The sequence below is a fragment of the Mastomys coucha genome, unplaced genomic scaffold, assembly GCF_008632895.1.
Source record: "Mastomys coucha isolate ucsf_1 unplaced genomic scaffold, UCSF_Mcou_1 pScaffold23, whole genome shotgun sequence".
Taxonomy (NCBI): Eukaryota; Metazoa; Chordata; class Mammalia; order Rodentia; family Muridae; genus Mastomys; species Mastomys coucha.
In genome coordinates this window covers 108,891,125-108,917,812 of record NW_022196906.1, presented here as the reverse complement: position 1 = coordinate 108,917,812, position 26,688 = coordinate 108,891,125, and the positions used below count along the sequence as shown (strand labels likewise).

The 26,688-nt window shown below is 48.0% G+C and overlaps 1 protein-coding gene and 1 long non-coding RNA gene across 4 annotated transcripts in view; one reads left to right on the top strand and one right to left on the bottom strand.

Moving 5' to 3' along the window:
* Window positions 1–3,808, top strand: part of LOC116071987 — a 23,579-nt gene extending 19,771 nt beyond the window's left edge. The window contains exon 2 of the long non-coding RNA XR_004111267.1: window positions 3,379–3,808. This is a non-coding gene — a long non-coding RNA (uncharacterized LOC116071987). The remainder of the gene's footprint in view (window positions 1–3,378) is intronic.
* Window positions 1–26,688, bottom strand: part of Osbpl10 (oxysterol binding protein like 10) — a 260,513-nt gene that overhangs the window by 66,983 nt on the left and 166,842 nt on the right. For all 3 annotated transcript variants that reach the window (XM_031343150.1, XM_031343151.1, XM_031343152.1), the window contains one exon: window positions 2,575–2,785. In XM_031343150.1, the coding sequence (XP_031199010.1) occupies window positions 2,575–2,785 (211 nt within the window). The remainder of the gene's footprint in view (window positions 1–2,574; window positions 2,786–26,688) is intronic.

Below are 26,688 nucleotides of genomic sequence, written 5' to 3'. Positions count from 1 at the left end.
GTGTGGGGGTAGACTGCAGGAAAGGAGGGGGAGTGTGGGGGTAGACTGCAGGAAAGGAGAGGGAGTGTAGGGCTGCTCTTGGTGCTGCCTTCTAGGATATTGGCAAGAGTTTGACTTTGGGCTAGGACAGACAAGGAAGAAGGCTCAAGATAAATACAGCTGAGGAATGCGTTCTTTGTATCTTGATGGTCTTGTTAAGACTCTGGATATAGTAATCATGAGACCTGTGTTTAGGCCTCGTTTTGTTTCTTGACTACTCTGTTTATGCCTTAGGACTGACCATATTTTTTGTATGTACCTAGAATGATATAAAAGCAGACTGGAAGAAAAAAAAAAACCAACCCGTGTCAGCCTCAGCACTGGCTGCAGTCATGTTATCATATTGTCTAATTGTTTTTTCTCTTTAATCCTTATTCCCTCCCTCAAGGCCCTGTTGACTACAGGCAGTCAGATTTCTGAGTTCGAGGCCAGGCTGGTCTAGAGAGTGAGTTCCAGGACAGCCAAGGCTACACAGAGAAACCCTGTCTCGAAAAAAAAACAAGAGAAAAAAAAAGGAAGAAAGAAAAAGACCCTGTTCACTGACTAAGCTGGCTTGGTCAAGGGGAAGAGGGAGGGTGTGTGTGTGTGTGTGTGTGTGTGTGTGTGTGTGTGTGTGTGTGTGCGCGTGCACACGTGTGTGTCAAAAGGTCAAGGGAGGAGGAGGGGGAAGAGGGAGGGTGTGTGTGTGTGAGTGTGTGCGTGTGTGTGTGTATGTGTATGTGTGTGTGTCAAAAATGCACTTTGATTAAAAAAAAAAAACACAGGGCAAAAATTAAAAAGCCACAGCATGGTAAGTGAGAGTTCCCCACGGGGCATTTGCTGAGCTGCGGGCATGGCAGCTGCGAGAACTCTGAGCCACCATTCACCCAGCCTGGCCTTCCTTAGACACAAGCACATCTGTATCAGTGTATGTCAGGCTACCGTAGCTCTGCCAGCTGAGCAGGCCCCAAGACGGTGAGCCAACACACTCTGTAACTCCCACTCTGTGAAGGCCCAGATGTAACGGGGGCTCTATTTCTCTCCGGAATGTGGTACACATTTAAACAGTGCGTGGTCATTGTTTTAGACATCGTAGGTAGGAACGTGTAAGCCTTAGAGTTGGGAGCAGAGGTCGCAAGTCCCCTATCACGTTTCAGGCTCCAGTCACATGTGGTGAGCCAAGATGCCTTCCGACTTCTGAATGATCATGAAGGATGGGTGGGGCTGGGGGGCAGCTCAGTGGATGAAGTGCTTACTGTGCCACCTGGAGGGCTGAGTCTGCCCTCTAGCCCCCACGTCAAAATTAAAAAGCAGGTACACTCATGAGCTTGAGCTTGTGATCCAAGTGTAAGGAGGCAGACATAGGTGGGTCCTTAGCCACCCTGTCTGGACAATCTAGTCTACTGATCTTTTTTAAAAAAAGATTTATTTTTAATTATGTGTATGTGGCACAGGAAGAAGGGGTGTGGTGGATGCATGCACATGAGTGTAGGCATCTGTGGAGGCCAGAGGGGACATCAAGTTCCCTGGGGCTGGAATTACAGCCAGCCATGTGCCAACTGATGTGGGTGCTGGGAACCTAGCTCTACCAAGTGCTCTTAACCCTGAGCCATCGCTACACCCTCCACATACTATTCTCCTAACCTTTCTGAAGCCTGAAATCATTTATTTATTAGGCTCCAGTTTTGGGTTGTCTTGAGACAGGGTATTGAGCCATCTCCCCTCAAGCTATTTTTGTCTTTAGTATTGAATTTAACCTTCAGTGATGTCTTTCTCCTGCTGACTGCTTACTCCTCAGACAGGACTGAATTCTCTTGGAGCCTATGTTCCTGCTTCTGGCTTTTGGAAAAGAGGAACTAGCAATGCTTCTGGAATGTTCTTCAGCAAGACCTTCCCACATGACCAGCCCCACGGGAGGCCTGCATGACACTGTCCCTAGAGGGACGTGCATAAACCCATCCTTTAGAGGGACTGAACAGGACAGAGGGGAGAGGTCACACGTAGAATCTGTTATCTGTTGTAGCTGCTAAACAGTGGAGGATGGACACCATGGAAACACTGGGTGGGAGGTACCCAGTGACGGCTCTGAAAGGTATCATGCTGAGGACAGGAATCACAGACAGAATAAAATATCAGGGCCAGGCTGCCAGATCCGCAAGGACACTCGACAGACTGTGAATACACATTGGGTTCATTGTTATAGGATGGTACACTACTGGGAAGGAGAGACAGAGACTTAGCTGGATCAAAGGATAGCTGGGTAGATAGAGAAACAGTAGGGCATGGTGGTCCATACCTATAACTGCTATACTAAGAAGGCTGAGGCAGGAGGATCACCATAAGATCAAGGCTAGCCTAGGTATGTAGTGAGTTCCAAGCCACCCTGGACTACACAGCCACATCCTATCTCAGGAAACTAAGAATGAATGACTGGGTGGGATGGGATGGGAGGCACACACATAAACAGGATGAATGCATGGGATGAGATGCACACATGTAATCACACAACACATATCTCAACTGGACCAGCTCGGGGGCTGGGTGCGCAGCGCTCACCTGAGGCTCCTGGCTTGTGGCTGGGTGGGCCCACCTGGCGCACACTCTGCTGGAGCAGGGTGAGGCACTCCCCGAGGCAGCTGAGGGTGGCAGCGGAGGTAGCCTTCAGGAGAAGCAGGTCCTGGTCCAAGGCGGTGAGCGGGCCTGAGCCTGGCAGGGATTCGATGGCGTGCACGAGGTTTTTCTGCTGGCCTTCCACCTGGTTCATCATCTGGAAAACAATGACCTGGAGATGAAGGGAGGTTTCCTCTCACGAGGCTCCAAGCCCGCATGGAGCCTCGGGGCTGGACAGAGGCCGCAGGCTCTGCCTACAGGATGCTCTTTGCATGTTTGGCCTTTGTGGTGCCTGAGTCTGGGTCCATCCATTTATGCCCCAAACACTGACCCGAAGAGAATGCTAGAATGCCATCGCAGCCAAATAGGACGGCAGGGGCATCAGGTATTACTTTGCAGGAATTCAAGAAATAGGTCAATAGTAATTATATTAACACTTCCCCTCCCCCAGACTAGGGAGATAGCTCAGTTGGTAGAGTCCTTGCCTGGCATACACAAAGCTCTGGGTTCAATCCACAGCACCACATAAAACAAGGCATGGTGTGGCATGCCTATAATCCCAGCACTAGGAAGGTAGAGGCAGGGAGGTCAGAAGTTCAAGGTCATTCTCTGCTATGCGGTGAGTTCAAAGCTGGCCTAGGCTACGAGATGCTTTTTTAAAAATGCAGATCTTTGTAACCCTCCTCAACACTCTGTGTCTATGGAGGGTTCTCCCTCCCGAGCAAGGGTTGTTTCTCGATTCTCTTCCAGCTCTAGTTGGTCACTTCCAAGCACTGCCATCCCCAAGGAGAGCAAAATTAGGAGCTGAGGTGAGAAAAGTCCTGGTAAAGCCACTGCCACATCATCCGACTCCACAAAATGACACATAGGACACCACTTTTTGTTACCGTGGAAGACCTGGGAAAGAGGTGGCCGGCCAGCAACAGCAGACTCAGCCCAAAGCCCTGGCTCAGCCCATGACAAAGCTTCAGGAACCCTCCTCGTAGTCTGCCTGCAGTTGGCCCAGCTTATCACAAGGCAAACGGCAGCCTGACTGTGTCTCTGAATGGCATATCAAGGAGAGAGCACTCCACGGGGAGCTAGCCGAGGACTCAATGGTTATCTTGTGCCATTTGGGCCCCTGTGTTTTACAGCTTGTCACATTAAACAGGATGATGCACATAAAGTGCTAAGCACCATGTCTAAAGGATAATTAGTCATTCCAAGAAGCGGATGAGAGCGACAACCCAAGGTCGTGGGGCTGCTGACATAGAGTCAGCCAGTGCCTGAGCCGTAGACACTGGCCCATTGCTCTTTGGGCTTCCCCTTGAAACCTGTTCTCGGCTTAGAGTGACATTCCCTGCTCCGTCCCTGTCAATCCCAGAGGATTCCTGTCACCAGCATGATGGGTCCAGCTGGAAAGAAGCAGTATGTGTAGATCTCTGGACCCGGACCCACCACTCTCTTGGTGTTATGTTGCCACGGGCTCATGAGTTTGAACACTTGGTCCCCAACTAGTGATGCTGTTACAGGATTTGGGGGAGCCTTCTGGAGGAGGGCCCAAGTTGGAAGAAGTAGCTCATTAGGGTATGGGCCTGAGGGGATGCCTCACACCATGATCTAAAATGAACCTCCCTTCCCTTAAGTTGCATCTTGTCAGATATTTTGTGACAAAGTGGCAAATATGCCAAGCATGGGCTTCCCACCATGTTTGCTTTGAAAACAAATGTTATTTTCTATTATTTGTGTAGTAATGTGCTTTAACCAAAAACAAAACAAAAAAACCCAAAACCCTCATCTGGGCTGGGGAGATACTCAGTCAGCCAGTCCGGTGCTTATTGAGCAAGCTTGGGAACCTGGGTTTGATTCCTAGAGGCCACATCAAGAAATGAGTCCCAGCAACCACAGAAAGACAATCCCTAGGGCAGGCTAGCCTGCCAGCCCAGGCTAACTGGCAAACCTAATGTTCAGTGAGAGACCCTGTCTCAAAAAGTATGGTAGAGAGAGATATTAAAGAAGATGCCTAGTGTTGACCTTCAGCCTACACACACACACACACACACACACACACACACACAGAGCACGTTTTCTCTCTCCTCCCTCATCCACTTCAATTTGTCGAGATGTTGTTTTTAATCATCCACGTTCATAAAAACACCGCAGAGACACATTCCGGACCCCTCCCCCTCACTTTACTGTGCACACCTGTAATCTGGTTGTGCAGCTTGGCCTCTGCAGCTTATAGAGGCTGTACCAGCCATTCTGTCCCCTCACACAGCACCTGAGACACTGCAGGGCTGGCTGGTTCCTTTCTCTGTCTCCTCCAGACAGCTTCTTGAATCAATTTAAATTAAACTTGTAACCCAGGGCCGAGGGTAGGGTGCAGTTCTGGGGAGATGGTGGGGGTGATGGAGCACGTGCCTACCATGCATGCACAGAGCCCTGGGTCCGATCCCAGTACCGTGTGAATTGAGTGTACGTATCCTCACACACTTGGACCCCAGCCAGCACTCAGAAGGTGGAGGCGGGTACTGAAGTCAACCTCAGCCACATCAAAAATTCAAAGCCGGACAAGGAAACCACAGACCATCTAAAAAGGGAGAAGAGTTACCACTCTGGCTGAGTTCCTTGCACCCCCAACCCTCCTCCACAGCTTGAGCTTCTGAAGCCGTCCTCCCCTCCGATGGCATGTGTTTGCTCTGCTCAGTGACACTGGTGTGTGGGTGGTGACCACAGTCCACACTGTGCACCGACAAATCCCACATGCAGACTGAATCCTAATGCTGATGGTCTCTCAGCAAAGTGCAGGGAGATTTATTTAGGACCTAAAGTTTAGAGAAACCACCATGCTCAATAAGCAAACAGAGTTTTGGCCTTCTAAGTCCTCGACTTCACTAAGGAACACTGTCTTTTTATCAGTTTCGGCTTGCCAAGAGATACCGCCAACTGGTTAAGTTTAATTTCAAACAAGATAAAACTGAAGTGTCCACCGACAGCCAACTGTATGCATATCTGCTAACAGAGAAAACTGAATTTTATACTATTTGTAGGACTCAGCACTTTCTCAAAATTCTTACCATAAAACTTAGTCTTGGAAAAATGAGGTGCCCCCCTCCAAAAGCACATAATGATAAAGGCTATAATCAATTATTTTTTTACTGTTATGAATAGTGCTATAAAGCTTAACAAAAAAAGGTAAGCAAGATAGAGTTGCTAACTGATATGGAATATTCTCAGTTTTAATCAACAAAGAGACCCATATTCCAATTACATTGTACAGAATGAATACTTGCTATTCTGCAAGCATAAGCTATTATGTAAATCCTAGGTAATGAACGCACAAAACAGGCTTATGGGATATCCTATTCTACCACCATAGAAACCTGTGCCCAGAGATGGATCCGCACGCCAGCGCTCTGAGAGCATTCAGCAGCATCTACCAAGTGCCTGGACCACAGCAGGGAGACCTGGCAGGGGTTCTGGGAGGCAGTGTTGAGGAGGCTGCGTTTACAAGGAGAGAGACCCTGGGACCCAGTGGGGGAGGGATGGGAGGACCTGCAAGCCTGTGCACTGGGACCTAATCATGTTTAAATGTCAACAGCGCCCCCTGGAGCAACTCTGTGCCTGGCATAAGGCATCTAGTGGCTCTAGTCACCTTTCCCTGTAAACTGAGCATTGAAAATAACCAGGAAACTCCAGCTCTGGAGGGTGTGGCGCCCCCTTCTGGCCTCCATTGGCACTGCACACACAGTGCACAGACATAGGTGCAGGTGAAGCACCCACACAAAGAAAAGAAGCCCAGGAGTAGTGAGACGGCTCAGTGGGTAAAGGCTAACACACCACCATGCCTGACCAGGGCCTACACAGTGGGAAGGAGAACCAGTGCCTACAAGTTACCTCTGACCTCCAAGTCACACATACACACAGCACATATCATACCACACTCCAATACACATACCACACACATACACACATACACACACACCACACACCATACACACACACCACACACACACACATGTCACACATATACCCCATACCCCAAGCATACATACCACACACACACACACACACACACACACACCACACATATACCCCATACCCCAAACATACATACCACACACACACACACATCACACACACACATACCATACACACACATACCACACATATACCCCATACCCCAAACATACATACCACACACACACACACACACACACACACACCACATATACCCCATACTCCAAACATACATACCACACACACACACCACATACACCCTACACCCTAAACACACACACACCACACACACATACCACACACACACACACATACCACACATACACCCCACACCCCAAACATACATACCATATACACACACACATATACCACACACACACACCCCACACCCCAAACACACATGCCACACACACCACACATACCACACACCCCAAACACACATATCACACACACTACACACATACAACAAATATACACACATACATCTCCACACCCCCAAACATACATACCACACACACCACACAACACACACACACACTACCCCACTCTTATTTTTTTTTTTTTTAAAGAACAAAGCAAGTGCACATTTCAACTTAGTCTGGCATGTGGCTTTTTAAGGGCATCACCAACCTGTAACACAGGCACAAAAATGGATCCCCAATGTCAAAGGCACAGATACAGGTCAGGCTGCGTTTCCCAGGAAGTGGGGGACCCCTGGCCAGTTCCCATAGCATTTGCAGAGGCAATGCACAGTACAGAATCAGATCAGGGGAGTCAGTGCGTGGAAACGGACGAGCAGAAACCAAGAACACTGCACAGTAGCCCAAACCCACGAGTTTAAATCTTGCTCGAGAGAGCTGAGGAAAGCTTTGGAGGGGGATGGGCGAGCAAGGGCCTCCTCCGTCCCTGCTTCGAGCATTTCTCAACTGCAAACCTTCACGCTGGCTACTGAGGTATCTGCAAAGGCCAGTGCCAACAAGGTCTGCCATCCATCCCCTCTGTAACACAGTATGGCTGTGCCTCATGACCACAGATTTCTCCTAGATCAGGAGCCACAGCTAGGCTGTGTGCTTTAGTTGGCAGAGCCTAAACAGGCTGCCTGGGGCTTCTGTAACTCCATCTACCCTGCTCAAAAGTAGACAGGACAACCCACGCCACTGACACAGTGGCTCTTTTGGACATTTGTCCCTAACTTTCTGAGCCACTGCTAAGTCTCCACTTTGGGTCCAAGTGGCTAACTTGGGTATTATTCTTATGTTTACTAACAGCTTGGAGGCAAACAACCTGACTCCATCTTTCATGGCTGAAAAAAAATCTACTGTTTGTATATATGTGTGTGTGTGTGTGTGTGTGTGTGTGTGTGTGTGTGTGTGTGTATGAGATGTGTGTGTATGAGATGTGTGTGTGTGGTGTGTGGTATGTGAAGTGAGTGTGTGTGTGTGGTATGTGTGAAAATGTATGGTGTGTGTGGGGTGTACAGTATATGTGTGCATGTGTGTCGTGTATTGTGTAAGTATGCATATGCATATATTGAATGTTTTGTGTAGTGTGTGCCCATGTGTGTTGTGTGTGTGTGTGGTGTGCATGGAGTATGTCTGTGTCTGGTATGTGTGGTATCTGAAGTGAGTGTGTATGTAGTGTGTGTGCATGTGTATGGTGTGTGTGGTGTATGTGGTGTATAGTGTGTGTGTGCATGTGTGTGTTGTATGTTTTGTGTATCATGTGTGTGGTATGTGTGTATGTGGTATGTGTGTGTAGTGTGTGTCAGTCTGTGTGTGTGTGTGTGGTGTGTGTATGTGTCATGTATATGTATGTGGTGTGTGTGTGTGTGTATATGTGTGTATATGTGTGTATGGTGTGTGTGTGTGTGTGTATGTGTGGTGTTTATCTACTTCTCTGCTGCTGGACATCTAGACTGTTACTTCTGATCTTTATCTAGTCTTCATCCAGCCCCACACTGTAAAGCAAACTTCCCATTCTTAGTTTTCTGACCTTGTCTCTTCCCTCCAGAGACACACCAATGCTCTATGCCTGGGTCTCCCCTCCTTGCCCTCCATCAAATACTAAACAATCAAACTGGCCTTGTCTGATCAGCAGATTCTACTGTTAATATTTAGAGAGACAGTTCACTGGTTAAGACCATGCGCTGCTCTTGCGGAGGGCTCAGGTTCAATTCTCAGCCTCATTCTGAACTCAGTTCCAGGAGCTGGATACCCTCTTCCAAGTGCCTCAGGCACCAGACACAAACTCAGTGTGTGTGCACACACACACATGCAGACAAAACACTCAAATACAGAAGATAAATAAATCAGTAGAAAACGCCAGGGGGGCTGACATTGCCACCTGCAATGGCTTTTCCCATGAGTCTCCTGTGCTGGCTTCACACTTGCAATTCCACCTGCCCTGGAACACCACAACTTTGCTCCTTCCCACCCTTGAGTATATCAACCTGAAACAGCAGAGTTCACTGGAGAATCCCAGGACACTTCCCATAATGCAAGCCATGACCTCGTGCCGGAGGGTCCTAACCATTCTAATGTTGTCATCTAAAGAGATCCTGCCTGCTCTCCCCACTTTGGCTTTCAGACCATTGAGATATGGTCCCAAAGAAATTGGAATCTCACACTGGGAGAAGAAAAATGCAGAAGGTGGGTGCCACCTGGAGCAGGACCCTTGGAAGAGATTTCACAGTCTTGACACGTCAGGTCACCTTGGCAGGAGAGAATGGAGCCCAGACCACTATGGGTCAATGATGGGCCACCTTGACCAGTACTGGTCAGCTATGGCATTCCCCACTCCCATCCCCCTCCCGACACTCCAACCCTCCCCACCTCATTTTGTTTTAGTAACTCAAATGAATGGTTCTTAAATGTGTTTTTTTTTTATTGTTTGTTTTTGTTTTGTTTTGTTTTAGTTGACAATTGGTCCTGCAATGTCATGGTTGGACACACCTGTAGAGGCTTTGGGGAGGGGTGGAGCCTGCAGACACGAGCATCTGGAGTCACTCCAGCTGGAAGAGAGCATCATGCACAGACCCCACTGGCTGAACAGAAAACTGCATGAATGTATTCAGGAGAGAGGACCCATTCCCATTTTCAGAAACCCGGCAGGAGAGAGGCATTCATTGCTGCCGTTGCTCAGTGTGTTCTGGCTTCCCAGCCAATTTGCTTTGGATGTCGGAGGCCATTACTAACTTTGATTGTTAGAGAATGACTTAAACCATCTCTGTCCGCCCCCAGGCCTGGGAGGCTAGATGGGACAATGGCATTTCTCCATTTCAACATTATAACTGCTGGCCTTTGTCATGGGTTTTGTGAGGGAGGAAATGAAAGTGTGCTGGGTGGGACTATCACAGCTGAGTCTGTTCTGGCTCCTCCGAGCTGTCATGGTATGCTGGGCCAGGAAATTCCAGCAGTGTTTATAAACTAGCTCATACTTCCCCAGGCAGAGGGCAGAGGGCAAAAGCAACCACCCGAATACACGTGCGCGCGCACGCACGTGCACACACACACACACACTCATACGCACACACACTCATAAGCACACATACACATGTACACACAGGCACAGACACACTCAAAAGTCTCTGTGAAGAGGGCCAGCCTTGATTTCCTTAGAACGTCATTTCTTTTTCTCCAACCTTTCTGAAACCGCTACTGCATCACCCCACCCCAGCTCCACACCACAGGAACACAAAATCCAAATCTCCTCCTTACAAATGCCTAAGAAGACAACCTAGCGGGACAGAAGTCTCAGGACAGTCGAGAGACCCAGACTAGGGAGACTGTACAAGTGCGAGGTTCTGGGTTTGAATCTCTAATGTCACATAAAAACCCAGGCACGGGGAGGGCAACACGCTCAGTGTGTGAAGATGGCTGCGCTTGGCACGAGTGCAGGACACCCTGTGTGTGGCGCTGGAGATCACACCCTGAGCCTCTCACACACTAGGCAGACACCAGCACCGAGCTGCAACTTCAGCCTGAACCCTTCCCAAAGCCATCCCCATGACTCCTTATGTGTACATCAAGCTGGTTTTACTACATATCCCAGGCTAGCCCAGAGCTCATGACCCTCTTGCCTGTGCCTCCTAGGAGCTGTTTGGTGACAGGCATGTGTCACCATCATGCAGGTATTCTTGCTGAAAGAAAAACTGAGGCACGGAGTAGTTTTAGAACTGTGTACAAAATGCCACAAACATGGCACAGCAAATATCACCATGCCCTGTAACGAGCGCCTCTCGGGCGCCAGGTTTGCTGTGAGCGCATCTCTTTAGAAACAATGGACCCACAAGCAGCTCTGAAAACCAACAAGTTCTCTTCCCAGACAGGAACTTGCCAGCTGAGGAGCAATCTCCTTTTGTGAGAGTGTGTCCTGTCTGTCCCAGGAAGGGATGGGCAGCAAGAAATGGGAGACTGTCCTCCCAAGGGAGGGCACCAAGTTCTACCTGCATCGCTGGCTCCTGCTCTCGGTGCAAAGGGCATCTAGGATGTTGCTATTCTCTTGGACACCCACCTCCCCACATGTGTCTGAGGAGGGCAACGGTGGCCTTCAAACTTGCAGTCGGGGCTAGAGCTGAAGCTTACACACACTTCTCCGAATCTCCCATGCATGATGGATTCTTTCCTGGCTGTTTTACCACAGGGATCCCTCCTAACTAAGGGCTACAAAGCATAGAGAGAAAGTTCTTTTTTGTTCTCTGCAATACTTGCACAAAGATTAAAAGTGACTTTTGAGTCCCACACATCAATAATCAATGCTAATATCTTAACATGCTAGTAACATACAAAAGGAGATACAAAAGGAGAGTTTGCTAATGTTGTTCTCAAGGGAAATGCAATGGAAGAGAGGCGCCCAGGATGCAGAGCCCCCACTCCTGTGATCTTTGTGATGCATCTCTCCTCTGCCTCCAACATCGTGAACCTGAACCTCCATCAGATCCTGAACACAGATCAAGGACATTCACTTTCCATGGATGTGAAGCTGGCCTCCCTGGCATGAGGCCCCCAAAGCAGTGCAGGGGACACAGGAAGACACTGCACTCTCATGCACCCACATGCACACAGACACATATGCATGCACAAAAATTTAAATTAAACTATAAAGTAAAATTAGCCATCACACATTAAAAAGGAGATAAATGTTAACATCTGGTACATGAATTTACTGTAAAAAAATGTATGTACTCTTTATTATTTTTTTAATGAAACCAGTTATGCAGCTGATTTTGTATGGTGTGGGGCAGTGGACTATGCCACCTGACAGAAACCTGATAAATCTCATAATTGAGAATGGCAGGAGTTCGAAATAGGTCCCAACCAGGTTCCTGTCCTGGAGCACATGATTATGACACACCACTAAGAAGACCGTGTCAACGGGTCATGTAGCATAAAAACCTAGAATTGTCCATGCTACTGAGGCATCTACATAGGCCCTGAGTGTTTAGCCAATGAGCTTCCCTCCCTAGGCATCCCTTCCTACAAAAGGTATTTAATCTCTGATCCACATATGCATCTTCATCCACCATGAATAAAACAGTTTGGACATGCAAGGACCATCTCCTTCATCAAGGACCACCCCCGGGGTGGGGCTTCATCCTACAGATAGGCTCCCATAAAAGGCCCCTTTCCTAGCCCCCCTTAATTCTGGCATTCACTCAGAGTCAAGCTGGATTCCACCCCCGTCCCTGGGCTCATCATAGGCCTGTGGACTCCAGCTTCCAGCTCCTCCTGGTTCCTGGGTACACAGGTTTGAGAACCACAGCCTCCCGGCCCCCCCCCCCATTTCATCCAGAGAAACACCGGTTGGGACCCCTATCCTAGACTGCATTTCATCTTCCCTGAGTGACACGTCGGCTCCTGCATCCCAGCAGTGAGGCAAAAATGCAGAACAACAGTACGGAGCCTTTCAAATTCTATAGGTGATGCCATCAAATCTCTGTGGTCGTACTTGAAAAACTACAGCTCACTCCACCAGATAGCCAGTCCATCACACAGCCCACCTCATCCCACGCCCTGCCACAGTCCCCCCAGGTCCCCCAGCCATGCATCACAATGACCCCTGACTTTTTTCTCTTGAATAAGTCAGAGTACAACACACCTCTCTGTGGCTAAGTCTCAGCACATATTTTAACTCATTTTTCTTATATTACTGGAAGAGGATTTTCAGAGTTTAGTGGTATTTAGCATCCTACGGCCTTCAATAAACACCATGTGCTTGCCATGCGAAGAAAAGGACTCCAACCTGTCCTTCCTCAGCTGTATGAGCTGTCCCTGTCACATGCCAGGAACACTTTCTACTTAATCAAGTTTATAATTCAAAGATTCCAAATCAGCATTGGAATGAACTGTTTTAATCTTGATACATGCCTTTACCTTGTATAGGTAAAGAAAAGCTTAGTTTCTCAAGCCAGTCCGTGGTGGCGCATGCCTTTAATCCCAGCACTCGGGAGGCAGAGGCAGGAGGACCTCTGAGGCCAGCCGGTCTATAGAGTGAGTGCCAGGACAGCCAGGGCTACAGTTTAGAGTCAAATGGTAGGTAAAGATGCCTGCCACCAAGCCTGATGACCCCAGAGACCACACCGTGGAGAGAACCAGCTCCTGCAAGTTATTATCTGACCTCCACAGGTAGGCTATGGCACATGTGTGCCCATATATGTACATACCCATCACAAAAAAATTAACATTTAAAAATTTTTCTTATTCTGTAAATAAAACTTAAGCAAATAAGATTAAAGGGGAAATTGGATGTGATGGCTCCAAACTGTAACACAGTACTAAAGTCTGAGGCAGGAGAACTGCCACGAGTTTGAGGCTAGCCTGAGCTATCCACTGAGTTCCAGGCTAGTTTGGGTTATACTATGAGACCCCAACTCAAAACAACAACAGCTGCAAGAATATTAAAAGGATGCCCAAGCATGCTTTCCTTTATAAGGACAGAGGTGGAAGCGGACAGTGGGTGTGGTCACCTGGTGATGGAGAGGCTGTGAGAACCTATGGACGGTGGGTATGGTACCTAGTGTTGGAGAGGCTGTGAGATCAGGGGGACACAGAAAAATCTCTAAGAAACCGGACTTAGGTCTGAGAGCCAATGAGAACCACTGCCCCGAGGCCATTACAAACTCACAGAACCAATAATCTCTCCAGGCCTCAGGCACCCATTCTGAATGCTCTAGGTAAAGGCAGCTGTTCTACCTTGGCCTGGCCCACCTGGAGCTCCAGGTGACACAGCTGGACATTTACCCAGAGAGAACAGAAGACCACACAGTTGCTCTCTACATTTTCCCTACTCTTCTGGCCCCTGGGATCTTGCTCTGAACTCTCAAGGCTCCTAGGGCCTGGTGACTTGTGTAGAAACCACGCAGATAGGACACACAGAGAGTAGTGTGGGAGATAAGCAGCTTATAGCGGAGGAGAGGAATGCATACACCCAAGGAGGAGGGAGAAAATGGCCAAAGAGATCCGCTGTGCTGATCAGTGTATTAGGAAGGCTTTACCCGCTCCTAGAGCCTCTGGGAGGGGCATGCTACTCCTCCTGGGAGTGTTTTCCCGTGCAGGTGATTGGCAAACTCATTTGGATTGCCTCATGGGGGGGGCTGACAGCATGGGTTGTTGGTTTGGCTTGGCTTTTGTTTTCTGAGACAAAGTTTTGTGCACCCCCACTTGGCCTCAGACTCAGCATCCAACCAAGGATGACCTTGAACTTCTGATCCTGTGTCCTCCCTTCCCAATTGCTAGAATCACAGGCTTATGCCAGCCCAGTGGTTTCAGGTTGTGCTGGGGACCGGATCCAGGGACTCACACACAGTAGGCAAGCACTCTACCAACCAAACTACTTTCACTGTCGGGGGCCACACAGGACAGGCTGCTCCAACTGCCCGGGCACCACAGCTCTCTCACACATTCTATCCAGGGCTTAGCCACTTTGGGCTTCCACCCAAACGAAGCAGACACATGAGCACCGGCAGCTTTCTCACTGGCCTACTCATCCTGAGCAGGACGACACCCCAGGGAGATGACAAACCCCCTCTGGCAAAAGCTGTGGACAAGAAACCTGGCCACACACAAATCCTGGTCACAAGGCACAGAGACACTCAGTAAACAGTAGTGAAGTTGGTACCCGTGGGTGGCGTTTCTCCCCGCTAATCAGAGGCTATTACATGTCTACCAAGTAAAACCAACCCCCCCCCCCCGCAAAGATTCAGTGACCTCTGACCTGGTGCGAACATGAGAATTTTCTTTACAGCATCTTACAGAATGAGCTTCCCCTAGCCAAAGGCAGACATGTGTGAGAACCTTTCCCACATCTCTTCTCTCCTGTCGTACACATATACAGCCAAGCTCAGAGGCACTAAGTGTCCTGACAGTTAGCCTACTGCGTTCATTAGCCACTTTTCTCGGTGCTATACCAAGCCAACGCAGGTGCTGCCTTTCAAGATGTATCCCCAGCTCCTGGGATTAAGCACCTCACATCTCAGATGAGTCTGTCTTCTTCGGTTACATCAACCTCTGGAAACACCCACGCACCCAGAGGCAGGCGTGTCTCCTAGGGGATTCCAAACCCAGTCAGGTGGACGTCACACACAGCCCTTCACAGTTCATTTCCAGGAAAGTGTTTTCTCTTATTTTTCAAAAAGAGTAGGATGCCTTTGAGAGATTCCCTAAAGAAAAAAACTCCACATCATACTTCAGTTCTAGCTGGATGTCCTGCTCGGGTCTGGAATCTCCACACTCAGGAGCCTGAGGCCTTGCTGTGAGTTCAAGGCTAGCTACATGGTAAGACCCTCTTCTCAAAACTACAAAAGCAAAGGGTCTAACCTCCGCTGCTGGCAGAGCAGGGCCAGAAGTCAGTCTAGCTCACGTTCGCTACTTGCTTTTGAAGTTTAATTACTGTTTGGTTCAGATATCCCCCAGAGGTGCACAAAAGAGCATGACCATCACATAGTTCTCCTTCCAGCTGAAAGGAATCTCACGCCTGCCAATTACTTTCAAGATGAAAATGCATCTTGAAAAGGTGCTCTAAAGAGGGAAGAAATAGAACAGACAGGAACCTCACCCTCTGGGTAAATCCTTGATAGCTTCCGCACCTTGACAAACGACACCCTGGACAGAGAGATGCATTTATCGGGAATCTGCTTCCTGAATCTGAAGGGGACAGTTGTATTCAGGGATAAGCCACAAGTAATTAATATTTACTGTGTCCCCACTGGGTAAATGGACCGCAGTCACCGTTTCACAAGAGAAAGAACATGAATCGCTCACACCAACTGCTTATAGCATAATCCTTGAGGTGCTCGAATATATAACAGAACCATAACCTACTGCACGTGGTGCTTGGCAAGAGAGCTCCCACCCTTTCCAGGGGTGGAAATGGCCGGCACAAATCCGGATCCAAATCCGTTTTCACTCCTTCCCTATTTCCTCTGACCTTGAACACAGGCAAAACACAAAACACATGTAAAACCCGAAAGTGAAGAAAGGAAATACAGTCTCCAAGATAAACAAGGGTGGGGCTGGGGTTGGCTTTTGGGGGCCATCTGAAGGCTAAGAACTTCAGAGTTCAGGAAACAAGGTTCCATATTTTCCTTGAAGAAAGAGTGAAAACCCAGTCATACTAGCTCAAAAAAGCAAAAGAGTTACTGATGGTGATCAGAAAGAGCAGCCAAAACTCCACCAGGGACGGGCTGGCTCCCCAGTCCTCTCCTTCAGAGACATAACTATCTGGCCCTCCGTGCCTCATCCCCATGTCTCTGGTCTCTTCCTTCCCTCCCTTCTATATCTTGTTCATTAGGAAGTCCCCGCCACCTCTACTGCCACGGGTACCAACAAGACCAGCACTAGAGACACACCCACCCAGTTACCCAGCTTGGCTCAGAGAGAATGAACTCTGGCCTTAGGGAAGATGCTTGCACTGCTCTCGGCACCTGACACTGAGTGAGGCAATAAGCAGAGAACAGTGGTCACGTGACAGAGCAACACTTATGACCCCTTCAATTCAGTGTCTGTCCTACCTGTGGTTTTTTTGTTTGTTTATGGGTTTTTGTTTGTTTTGGATTTTGTTGTGGCTGTTTTGTTTTTTGTTTCGGTTCGTTAGGAGCATACTTTATTACTTAATTTTTTAAAGATTTATTTATTTATTTTATGTATATGAGTACGCTGTCGTTGTCTTCAGACACACCAGATCCCATTACAGATAGTTGTGAGCCACCATGTGGCTGCTGAGAATTGAACTCAGGACCTCTGGAAGAGCAGTCAGTGCTCTTAACCACTGAGCCATCTCTCCAGCCCCTAATTTTTATTTTTTATTTTACTTTGTGTATGTGCTCATGCACAGGTGTATGTGATTATATGTACAGGCACACAGAGGCCAGAGATTGATGGTGATGTCTTTCTCATGCTCTCTCAATTATTTCTTGAGACAGGGTTCTTCCCTGGTTCAGCTAGACTGGCTGGCAGCTGGGCTCCCTCCCGGGTCTGCCTGTCTTCATATCCCAACACTCTGCACCAAGCACTTCACTCACAGCTCACTGTGCACCAAGCACTTCACTCACAGCTCACTGTGCACCAAGCACTTCACTCACAGCTCACTGTGCACCAAGCACTTCACTCACAGCTCACTGTGCACCAAGCACTTCACTCACAGCTCACTGTGCACCAAGCACTTCACTCACAGCTCACTGTGCACCAAGCACTTCACTCACAGCTCACTGTGCACCAAGCACTTCACTCACAGCTCACTGTGCACCAAGCACTTCACTCACAGCACTACCCAGGCAGAATATTTTCATTTTAAATATGTATCTACCAGTCGATACGAACAACAAGATAGCAAATAAAGGAAATAGGTGGTGTGATTTTCTTTGCACTGGTAATTGTTTAATTGTATTTATTATCACCATGCAGATGTGCACAGGATGCTAGAGTTGCTGAGGTCTCCACGTGGAGAGAAGGGGGGCAGTTCTAAAGAAACGGCTCTTTCCTCCCACACTGATGTGCGGTCTTTTTTTTTTTTTTTAAGATTTGTTTTATTTTATTTTATGTATATGAGTACATTGTCGCTGTACAGAGATGGCCGTGAGCTATCTATCATGTGTGTGGCTGCTGGGAATTGAATTCAGGACCTTCCGCCGGCCCCTCTCGCTCTGGCTCCGCATAATTCACTGTAGCTGTCTTCAGGTACACCAGAAGAGGGCGTCCGATCTCATTACGGGTGGTTGTGAGCCACCATGTGGTTGCTGGGATCTGAACTCAGGACCTTCGGAAGAGCAGTCAGTGCTCTTACCCGCTGAGCCATCTCGCCAGCCCCTGATGTGCTGTCTTACTGTTCCATTGCTGGGATAAATCACCATGACCAAGGCAGCTTATAGAAGAAAGTGTTTTTTCCTTGGGCTTATGGTGTCATAGGGTTAGAGTCCACAAGGGCAGAGCAAGGGCACAGAGGCAGGAACGGGGGAGAGTTCACACCCTGATCCAGAAGCAGGAGGCAAAGAACACACTAGTAGGGAAAGGAAGACACAAACCTCAAAGCCCACCCCCAGAGACACACTTCAACAAGACCACACCTCCTAATCCTTCCCAAACAGTTCCAAGAACTGGAGATCAAGTATTCCAACATATGACCCTATGGGGCTGGCTGGGGACACTCATTCTGACCAGCACATGGGTTCCAGGGATTTAGCTTAGGTCTCCAGGCTTGTACAGCAAGCCAACTCACTGGCCTCAAGGATGACCTTTAACTCTGAAAGAGCTAAATTTGAGACTTGTGCTGGCTAATGAGAAAATTGCAGGTTTGAGGAAAACACAGTGGACCAAAGTCAAGCATGTCCAGATGGGCCTGGGCAGGGGCAGGCGAGCTGTTGGGACATTCTGGGAACTAGCAGGCCGGGAAGATGTGGAGGAGAAACCATGCGAGGACATGTCCGGGTGGGCCCAAGCATGCAAGGACATGTCTGGGCAGACACTGAGTAGTGGGCCATCTGGTCCTCTTAGATATGGTTTAAGGTCAGATGCTCTGTTGACTCAGATTAACACCAACCTTAGGAATTTTCCACTCTGTTCTGCAAGTAATAGTTGATATTTGAACTAGCCAATCATGTATAGCCACACTGATTCCTTTGTTCCCCCAGACCTTTTTCCTATATAAACCCCAACCCCTGAGCCTCGTGGTCGGTTCCTCTGTCTCCTGTGTGAGATACGAGTCGATCCGGAGCGCTCTGATATTAAACTGCCTCATGTGTTTACATCAAGATGGTCTCTCGTGATTCCTTGGGTGCATATCCTCCCGAGATTTGAGTGGGGGTCTCCCCACGGTGGTCTTTCAACTCGATATAGAACTCACAAGATCTAATGATGGTTTGCATTGGGGGAGCGTGTAGAAGAGGAGACAGGGTCTCTCTTTGCTGCTCCGGCTGGCCTTAAACTCCTGGCACCCAGGACCCTTCCATTTCAGCTTTCTGGTGAGCTTCCTGGTGAGTGGCACTGTGGCTTCCAAGAGCTAGCCTTAAGTCAACCACAACATCACTTAAAAACTTTTTGTCACCAACAATTATTCAGATTAACGAGGCATTTCCCTTAACCAATGCCAGGGAGTCCCAGGGCTACATGGTTTCCAGTCAGAGGATCCCAGGATGTACTAACAAATGACTGACACATGCCTCTGATGGTCTCACACCCAGCAGCCTAGAGCACACCGCCTCTTCCTGTCATTTTACAGGACGGACTCTTAACCGGAAGCCAGTAGGACTTCCCTGGACTAAACACCTTGAAGGGAAAGGGCTCAGTTCGAATCCTTTCAGAGTAAGCTTTCCTCTGGTGATCTCTAGGGTGTAGAGAACAAGTTGATTTGCACCGCTGTCCGCTCTTTCACATTAAGTCCACAGGCCTAACACTTCAATTAACTTCATGAAAATTTAAATTACCACAAGGAGCTCTGGCTTTTGTCTTCTCAGGAGGCAATTCTCCTTCAAGCACTCTCCGGCTCCCTCATGCACTGGTGATTAAGGCAGCTCTCAGGGTCACAGGAATAAATTTCCTCTCCCCTTCCTGACCATTGCCAAACAAGCGAAAAAGATGACGCCTGGCCCAGAAAGCTCAGAATGGGAAAAATTAAGTCAAAGGAGGTTTCACTGTCTCTGGGCACTCTGAGCATGCCATCACTGGCTGCACGGCTCTCTTCTGCCTCCCTCCTGCCTCCCTCTAGGTCGGGCTCCTGCAGGTTCCATGAAACCTTCTTCACTGTCCGATCCTGTTAACCTTTTCCCGGCATCTGCCTTCCCACATCCAGGTCTGAAATCGCAATGCCCCAGACTCTCAGAGCTCCTGCTTCCCCCTACTGTACTTGGGGTGTACACAGAAGGCCAAAGCCTGTTTTCCTGGCACTCAGCTGGTACAGGGTGATACCAGTCAAGTCCCCAAGGAGCCCTAAAGACACGCTCAAGGCTTTAGATCCTGCTTGCCGCAGAGATGATGTTCTTTCTCTGTGATTACTTTTCTATCAATGGTTGGAGCTAATTGTAGCTAATTGTGGCATTTGCAATAGGAAAACACATTTCCTTTCAGGTACAGAAAATATTCAAATCATCCTCCTGACTTGCCAGCGTTCTGTTAACTCACCACCTTTAAATGAAGCTTTTAGCAAATACCTACATTAGCTCTTCTTCAGTTTTTTTCTCGTTTTCCAACTGCAGGATAAACACCTGCTGTAATTCTTTCCACACTACAATGGAGATATATTTTTCACTTTGGGGATAAATTGTCTTTATTTCAACATATATTTAGAAGCAGTGGAAGGTAATGGGTCAGGCCAAGTGAGGGCACATGGTTCTCTTCTTAGGCAGCTGGCTCTGTCCCATACCAATAAATCAAACCCATAATACTGAGTCCAAATGGTGGTCCCTGGAGTCAACAGAATTTACATGTTACTCTCAGTGGAAACAAATGCCAGAGTTTAACAAAGTTACCTTTATTTAAGGGGCATTTCCTCAGCGTTCACATGAGTAACTAACAGGACCTCTGAAAGGCCTGGCACATCATCTTAAAAACAACAGCCATCTCGCCTTCTCCATCTCTCTTCTGGGCTGACCACAGGACAGTACCTTTGCCAGAAGCTGCTCTCATTTGAGAAATGGCAGCCATAGGTCAAACAGGCTAGGTGACCCACGGGAGGGAAGAAAGGAGCCTAGAAGGCATGGTCCCTTAAAAAGCCTGAGGAGGAGCACAGACCTTGCATGTCAACGAAGAGCACTGTTAGCGTGTACCTCGGTGGCACACCAGGACTGCCAGCCGGAGAGGATTCTGGGAAGGGTGAGGCAGGTGAAGATGGTGAAGATGGAGATGCCCCTCAGGCTGAAGCCTCCCATTAAGCCGCCTAACTTCACTCAGCCCAGAGTTACACTTTCAAGAATTATTGTACAAATAAAACAAGATAGTCTGTCCTCCCACCCGGGAGTGAAGAAACACAGTGACAGCGTGACTTTAATTAGGCATCCTAAAATACTAAAAAACACTTCATGGGTCCTTAAAAGAAGAAACATCTAGAATCCGTCTTCTTAAGATGACGTCTGAGGAGTCAGGGGGAGGGAAAGAGACAGAGAATGGAAGCTGGTAGGAAGGATTTGGGAGGAGTTGGGGGAGGTAAAAGGATCTCAGTGGGGTTTTCATGGGATATAAGGATACACCTAGAAGTATAGTTAATGGCCAGTTTCTCTACCTAGAAGCATCTTCCTAAGGAAAGGGCCCTTGACTTTCAGAAAATCTCCGAGGGACTTGTGGCTGGTGATCAATCACTAGGAAAACCAAAACACAAAGGGTCCCCAGGCCCAGGGATGTGAGACAAAGACTCCTGCTGCAGGCAGGGACTTTTCCTATTCAGAGAGACTAGATTCAGGCCTCGACTGAAGTCTATAGAGAAGGGAGAAATGTCTACTTTTCCTTTCTTGTGGAAAAAGAAGGGGCGTGGGGCTGTGCCAACTCTACCACACACTGTAACACCAACAACTGTTAGCCAGTGTAAAGGCTTGGTGGTGGTATTATTTGTATGTTTTGTTTTTGCCATTCTAAAGAATGATTGGCAACCACAGCAGGGCTCAGCGCTTGACCATATACCACAAACCCTCTGCTCTGCGCAAGGCTCGCTCCACCGCAAGGCTCGCTCCACCGCAAGGCTCGCTCCACTGCAAGGCTCGCTCCACCGCATGTCTGCTGCCAGCTACCCTGTCTACATACATGTACTTAGCACTTTTCTTTCTTTTCTTTTTTTTTTTTCCTTCGAGTCAGGGTTTCTCTGTATATCCTTGGCTGTTCTGGAACTCACTCTGTAGACCAGGCTGGCCTTGAACTCAGAAATCCGCCTGCCTCTGCCTCCCAAGTGCTGGGATTAAAGGCATGTGCCACCACTGCCTGGCTATTTATCACTTTTCTACAGATGTGCCTGACAGGAAGCAGCCTAAGGGAGGGCTTCACGTGGCTTACAACTGGAAGGGGTACAGCCCATCCTAGAGAGGAGATGGAGTATGAAGATGGAAGCAGAGGTCAGACAGGAAGTAGGGTTAGACTATGACGCCTCAAGTCCCGCCCCCCAGTAACACACTTCCTCTGGTAAGGCTCACCTCCTGAAGGTTCCAGAACCTTTGAAAGCCTCGTCACCAGTTCAAACACATGAGTATAGGGCTGAGGCACATTTCACATCTTAAGCTATAACAAGGCACTTGGCTTTATGGAAAGGTGTGATATAGATGAAGAAGCGGGTCCCTCCCAGCGAGGGAGTTGAATGGTGCAGGAGCAGCAGGCTCTGGGGTTGAGAACATAGCTTCAGGTCCTCTTACCACAACCTCAGGCACATTACTTCAAATCGCCTCAGTTTCCTTTCCTGTAAAATGGGTCTCATTGATGGCTCTCAGTCACTTAGGCTTTCAAAGGATGACTAAGTCCACAAACACTTGGAAACACTCCTGAGGTGTACAAGGACTGAGCAAAGCTCTACAGCTACTACTGATAGCATGAGGGTTCAGAGAGACTACCGAGAAAGCATTCGGAACAGTAGGAGACATGAAGGAAATTGGAAATAAAAGGACTCAGGACAAAATGAGGGCTAACACCAGCAGAAAAACAAGCGAACAAACAGGGAATTTCTGTTCTGGGTCAATTTCACCCAAACCCTCTAAAACTTGTTTATTTTTAGTACTAATATAAGGGCTGGGGATGCAGCTGAGTCAGAGGGATGTTGTTCAGCATGCATGAAGCCTTAGGTTCCATCCCCAGCATAATCCTAGCACACCTGGTGCACACCTGTAACCCCAGCACACCTGGTGCACACCTGTAACCCCAGCACACCTGGTGCATACCTGTAACCCCAGCACACCTGGTGCACACCTGTAACCCCAGCACACCTGGTGCACACCTGTAACCCCAGCACACCTGGTGCACACCTGTAACCCCAGCACACTCGATGCACACCTGTAATCAGGAAGCGAATGCTACAGGATCAGAAGTTCAGGGCTATCCTCAGCTATAGGCTATGTTCAACACCAGATAGGTCCTCACTCATAAATCTTAAATCATGCACTGTTCAGAGGAACATGACAACAATCTCATTCCAAGGCCAGCCATAGCGGCACACAAACCCATCACAAAAAATAAAACGAAAGAGAGAAGCAGAATATTAGCTGAGCACTGCAGTATGTGTATGTAAAGCCGCCACTTGAGAAACTGAAGCAAAAGGATTGGCCTGAGCTGAGGCCAGCCTGGGTTATCCAGTCATACCCAATATCAAGAACATTTGAAAGGCCCAGTTATGTAGCTTAGTATCAGAGCACTTGTCTATCAGGCATGAGGTCCGTGGTTCAAGCCCCAGTACTTAAATAAAAAAAAAAAATCTATTCAATATAAAACATATTAGAGCTCTGTGTAGGACTGCTCACTTAAAGCAGTTTTAAAATAAATCAATAACTCAGTCAATTATGGCCAATTCTCCTAATTCATAGTAGTCATGTCACTATAAAGTCTAAACACACACTTTATCAGAGAATTCTGAACTAAGCCTCCTGAGGGAAATAGCAGGTGAGGGTTTATCGAGTCTCTGGTCACAAGCGTCACGTGCAGGATTTGGGATCCTTCGCCATAGTCTTTGTAAGGCAAGATGGCCCATCCATGTGGTGGGAGAGGCACTTTCATCATGTCTTCATCACCTGTGTGACAGCAGGAAAAAGGCACATACACACACGCACATGCACACACACACACACACAGGCACACACACACACACACAGGCACACACACACACACACACACACACACACACGCACGCACACACACACACACAAGCAGTCACGAACTTGCTGCAGCTATGGCTGACATCACAAGAGCGACACAGAGTAACCAGACATGACAGGCTGGAGTGCCGTGTGATCAGCATGATCAAGATACATTGTATACATACATGAGACTAGCAAAGAAGAAAGACAAGATACTCTACAAAAACCCAAGCAATGATTTTCCCCAAATTCATCTCCAGCCCTGCCAGCAGATCTCTGGATTTCCAAAGGCAGAGGTGACAGAACCAGACTCACTCGCAAGTGCACACATGCACACAGGTCACCCATGACGTTAAAATTACCCCTTTGTCAACTAGGGTCCAAAACATTCAACAAACAAAAGAAACTTCAGAATAAAGTACTCCCAAGGTGGTTGTGTTGTTGTTGGTTTACATTTAACTTTATTAGTTTGTTTGTAAAACAAACTTTAGGTGAGTTTGCCTGTAGAGTTCTCTGAACTACCTGCATGCTCTTAGGCAGTTGTGAGCCACCATGTGGGTGCTGGGACTTGAACCTGGGTTCTCTGCAAGAACAGCCATTACTCTTAGCCACTGACCCAGCAATCTGGCCCCAAGAATTCCTAAGTTTTAAAATAAGTTCAAACCTAAATTCAGAACCAAATTGTTCTGCGAAGCATGATGGAATCTCTCCCCAAAGCCAAACAACATGGCACATGTATTTCTAGCACCTGGGAGGCTGGGACGGAGGCTCTCCTTGAGTTTGAAACCATCTGGGCTACCCAGTGAGACAAAGCAAAATGAAACCAAGGTGGTCTCTGTTGCAGGCTCGTGCAGTGCCACGGGGCATGTGTGGAGGTCAGAGGACACCCGACAGAGTCTGTTCTCTCCTTCTATGCGGGACTGAGGGACTGGACTCAGGTTCCCGGGCTTCATGGCAAGTGCCTTTCCCCACTGAGCAATCTTGATAGGCTGGACACACATGTTCTGGCCGGTCTACCACCCTAAGAAGCCCTGGATTGATGTAGAACTCAGGATGGAGGCCAGGCTAGGGTAAAATGATGTCATAGAGCTGTAGCCCAGCATCCTGTGACCCCATTCGTGGACTCAGACTGCCCTGAATTTCATGGCAGAGATGGCATGACTGGAAGTTACATGCGTGATGGCTCGAGTTAAGGTCCTACAACTGTACACCAGCCAATCTGGGCTGCCCACTTGTGCATGACAAGAATTACATGCTGGGACATCACACATGTGCATGACAAGAATTACATGCTGGGACTTCACACATAAAGAAACTCATATGACATGGGGAGAAGTCCCACCCACTTCCCAGTGAGGTTCACTGCCTGAGGCTGCAGGTGATTCTAGTCTACTGACTGCCCTGCCTCTTCCAGAGTACTCAATAAACAATTATCCAGAGAGAGGAGGGATGGAGGGGGGAGAGGGAGAGGTACAGAGAGAGAGAGAGAGAGAGAGAGAGAGAGAGAGAGAGAGATCGAGATCTTGACTTGAAAAAAATTGTAAGCCCAAAGCCCAAGGTTCCTATGATTTACAGAAGTTACTGTGATAAATTTTGTAAATTAAACTTCATCACAGATATGAATGCATAGAACAACTGGGACAACACTTGGTGCGCTCTTAATACCTGAAGTCTCAAGAACCTGCAGCGTGCTGAACAGCACCCGCCCCTGTCCACGGCACAGGGAGGTCTCATATTGATGAGAACAAGGTGTGTGTGTGTGTGTGTGTGTGTGTGTGTGTTTCTGTCAGTCTGCCTGTCTGCCTGCCTGTCTGTCTGACACAGAGCTTATCATCATAAATGAAGTAAATAAATAAATAACTTATCCTGGCAGATACAATTTACTTTTACTTTACAAAAGAGGTAGAAAATTTGGTCTCAAAATAGAAAATGATTTCCTTGAGGTGTGTGGTGGTTTGAATAAAAATGGTCCCTATAGGCTGACCGGAGCGAGGTCCAAAAAAATTCAATTCCCAGCAACCACATGAAGGCTCACAACCATCTGTACAGCTACAGTGTACTCAAATAAATAAATAAATAAATAAATAAATAAATAAATAAATAAATACATACATACATATATAAATAAATAAAAATAAATCTTTTAACAAATGGTCCCTATAGAGCATCTCAGGGGCATGGCACTGTCAGGAGGTGTGGCCTTGTTAGAGGAAGTGTGTCACTGGGGGTGGGCTTTGAGGTTTCAGATGCTCAAGCCAAGGCCAGCCTGTCTGTCTGATTCTGATCTAGAACTCTCAGTTCCCTCTCCTGCACCATGTCTGTCCACATGCTGCCGTGCTTCCCACCATGAAGATAATGGACTAGACCTCTGAACTCTAAGCACTCAAATTAAATATTTTTCTTTATAAGAGTTGCCATGGTCATGGTCTCCCACAGAAGTGAAACTCTAATTAAGACAAGGTACCAGACCTAGGATTTGAACTCCATCCTGTACCAGTGACCCTTGGCACACAAGCCTGCAGGCCTGAGTTCAATTCCTGGAACCCACACATAGCTGGTTGTGGAGACTCACATCTGTAATCGCGGTACTCCTATGGTGAAATGGGAGGTAGACACAGGAGACTCACATAGAAGCTCAGAGTCCATCCTCCTGTAGTGTGAGGAACCCAGAAAGAAGACAGACCTGCCTCACAAGGTAGAAGGGGAGAATTGGACAGACTGGACACACACCACACACACCACACACACCACACACGCCACACACCACACGCCACACACCACACACACCACACACACCACACACACCACACACCACA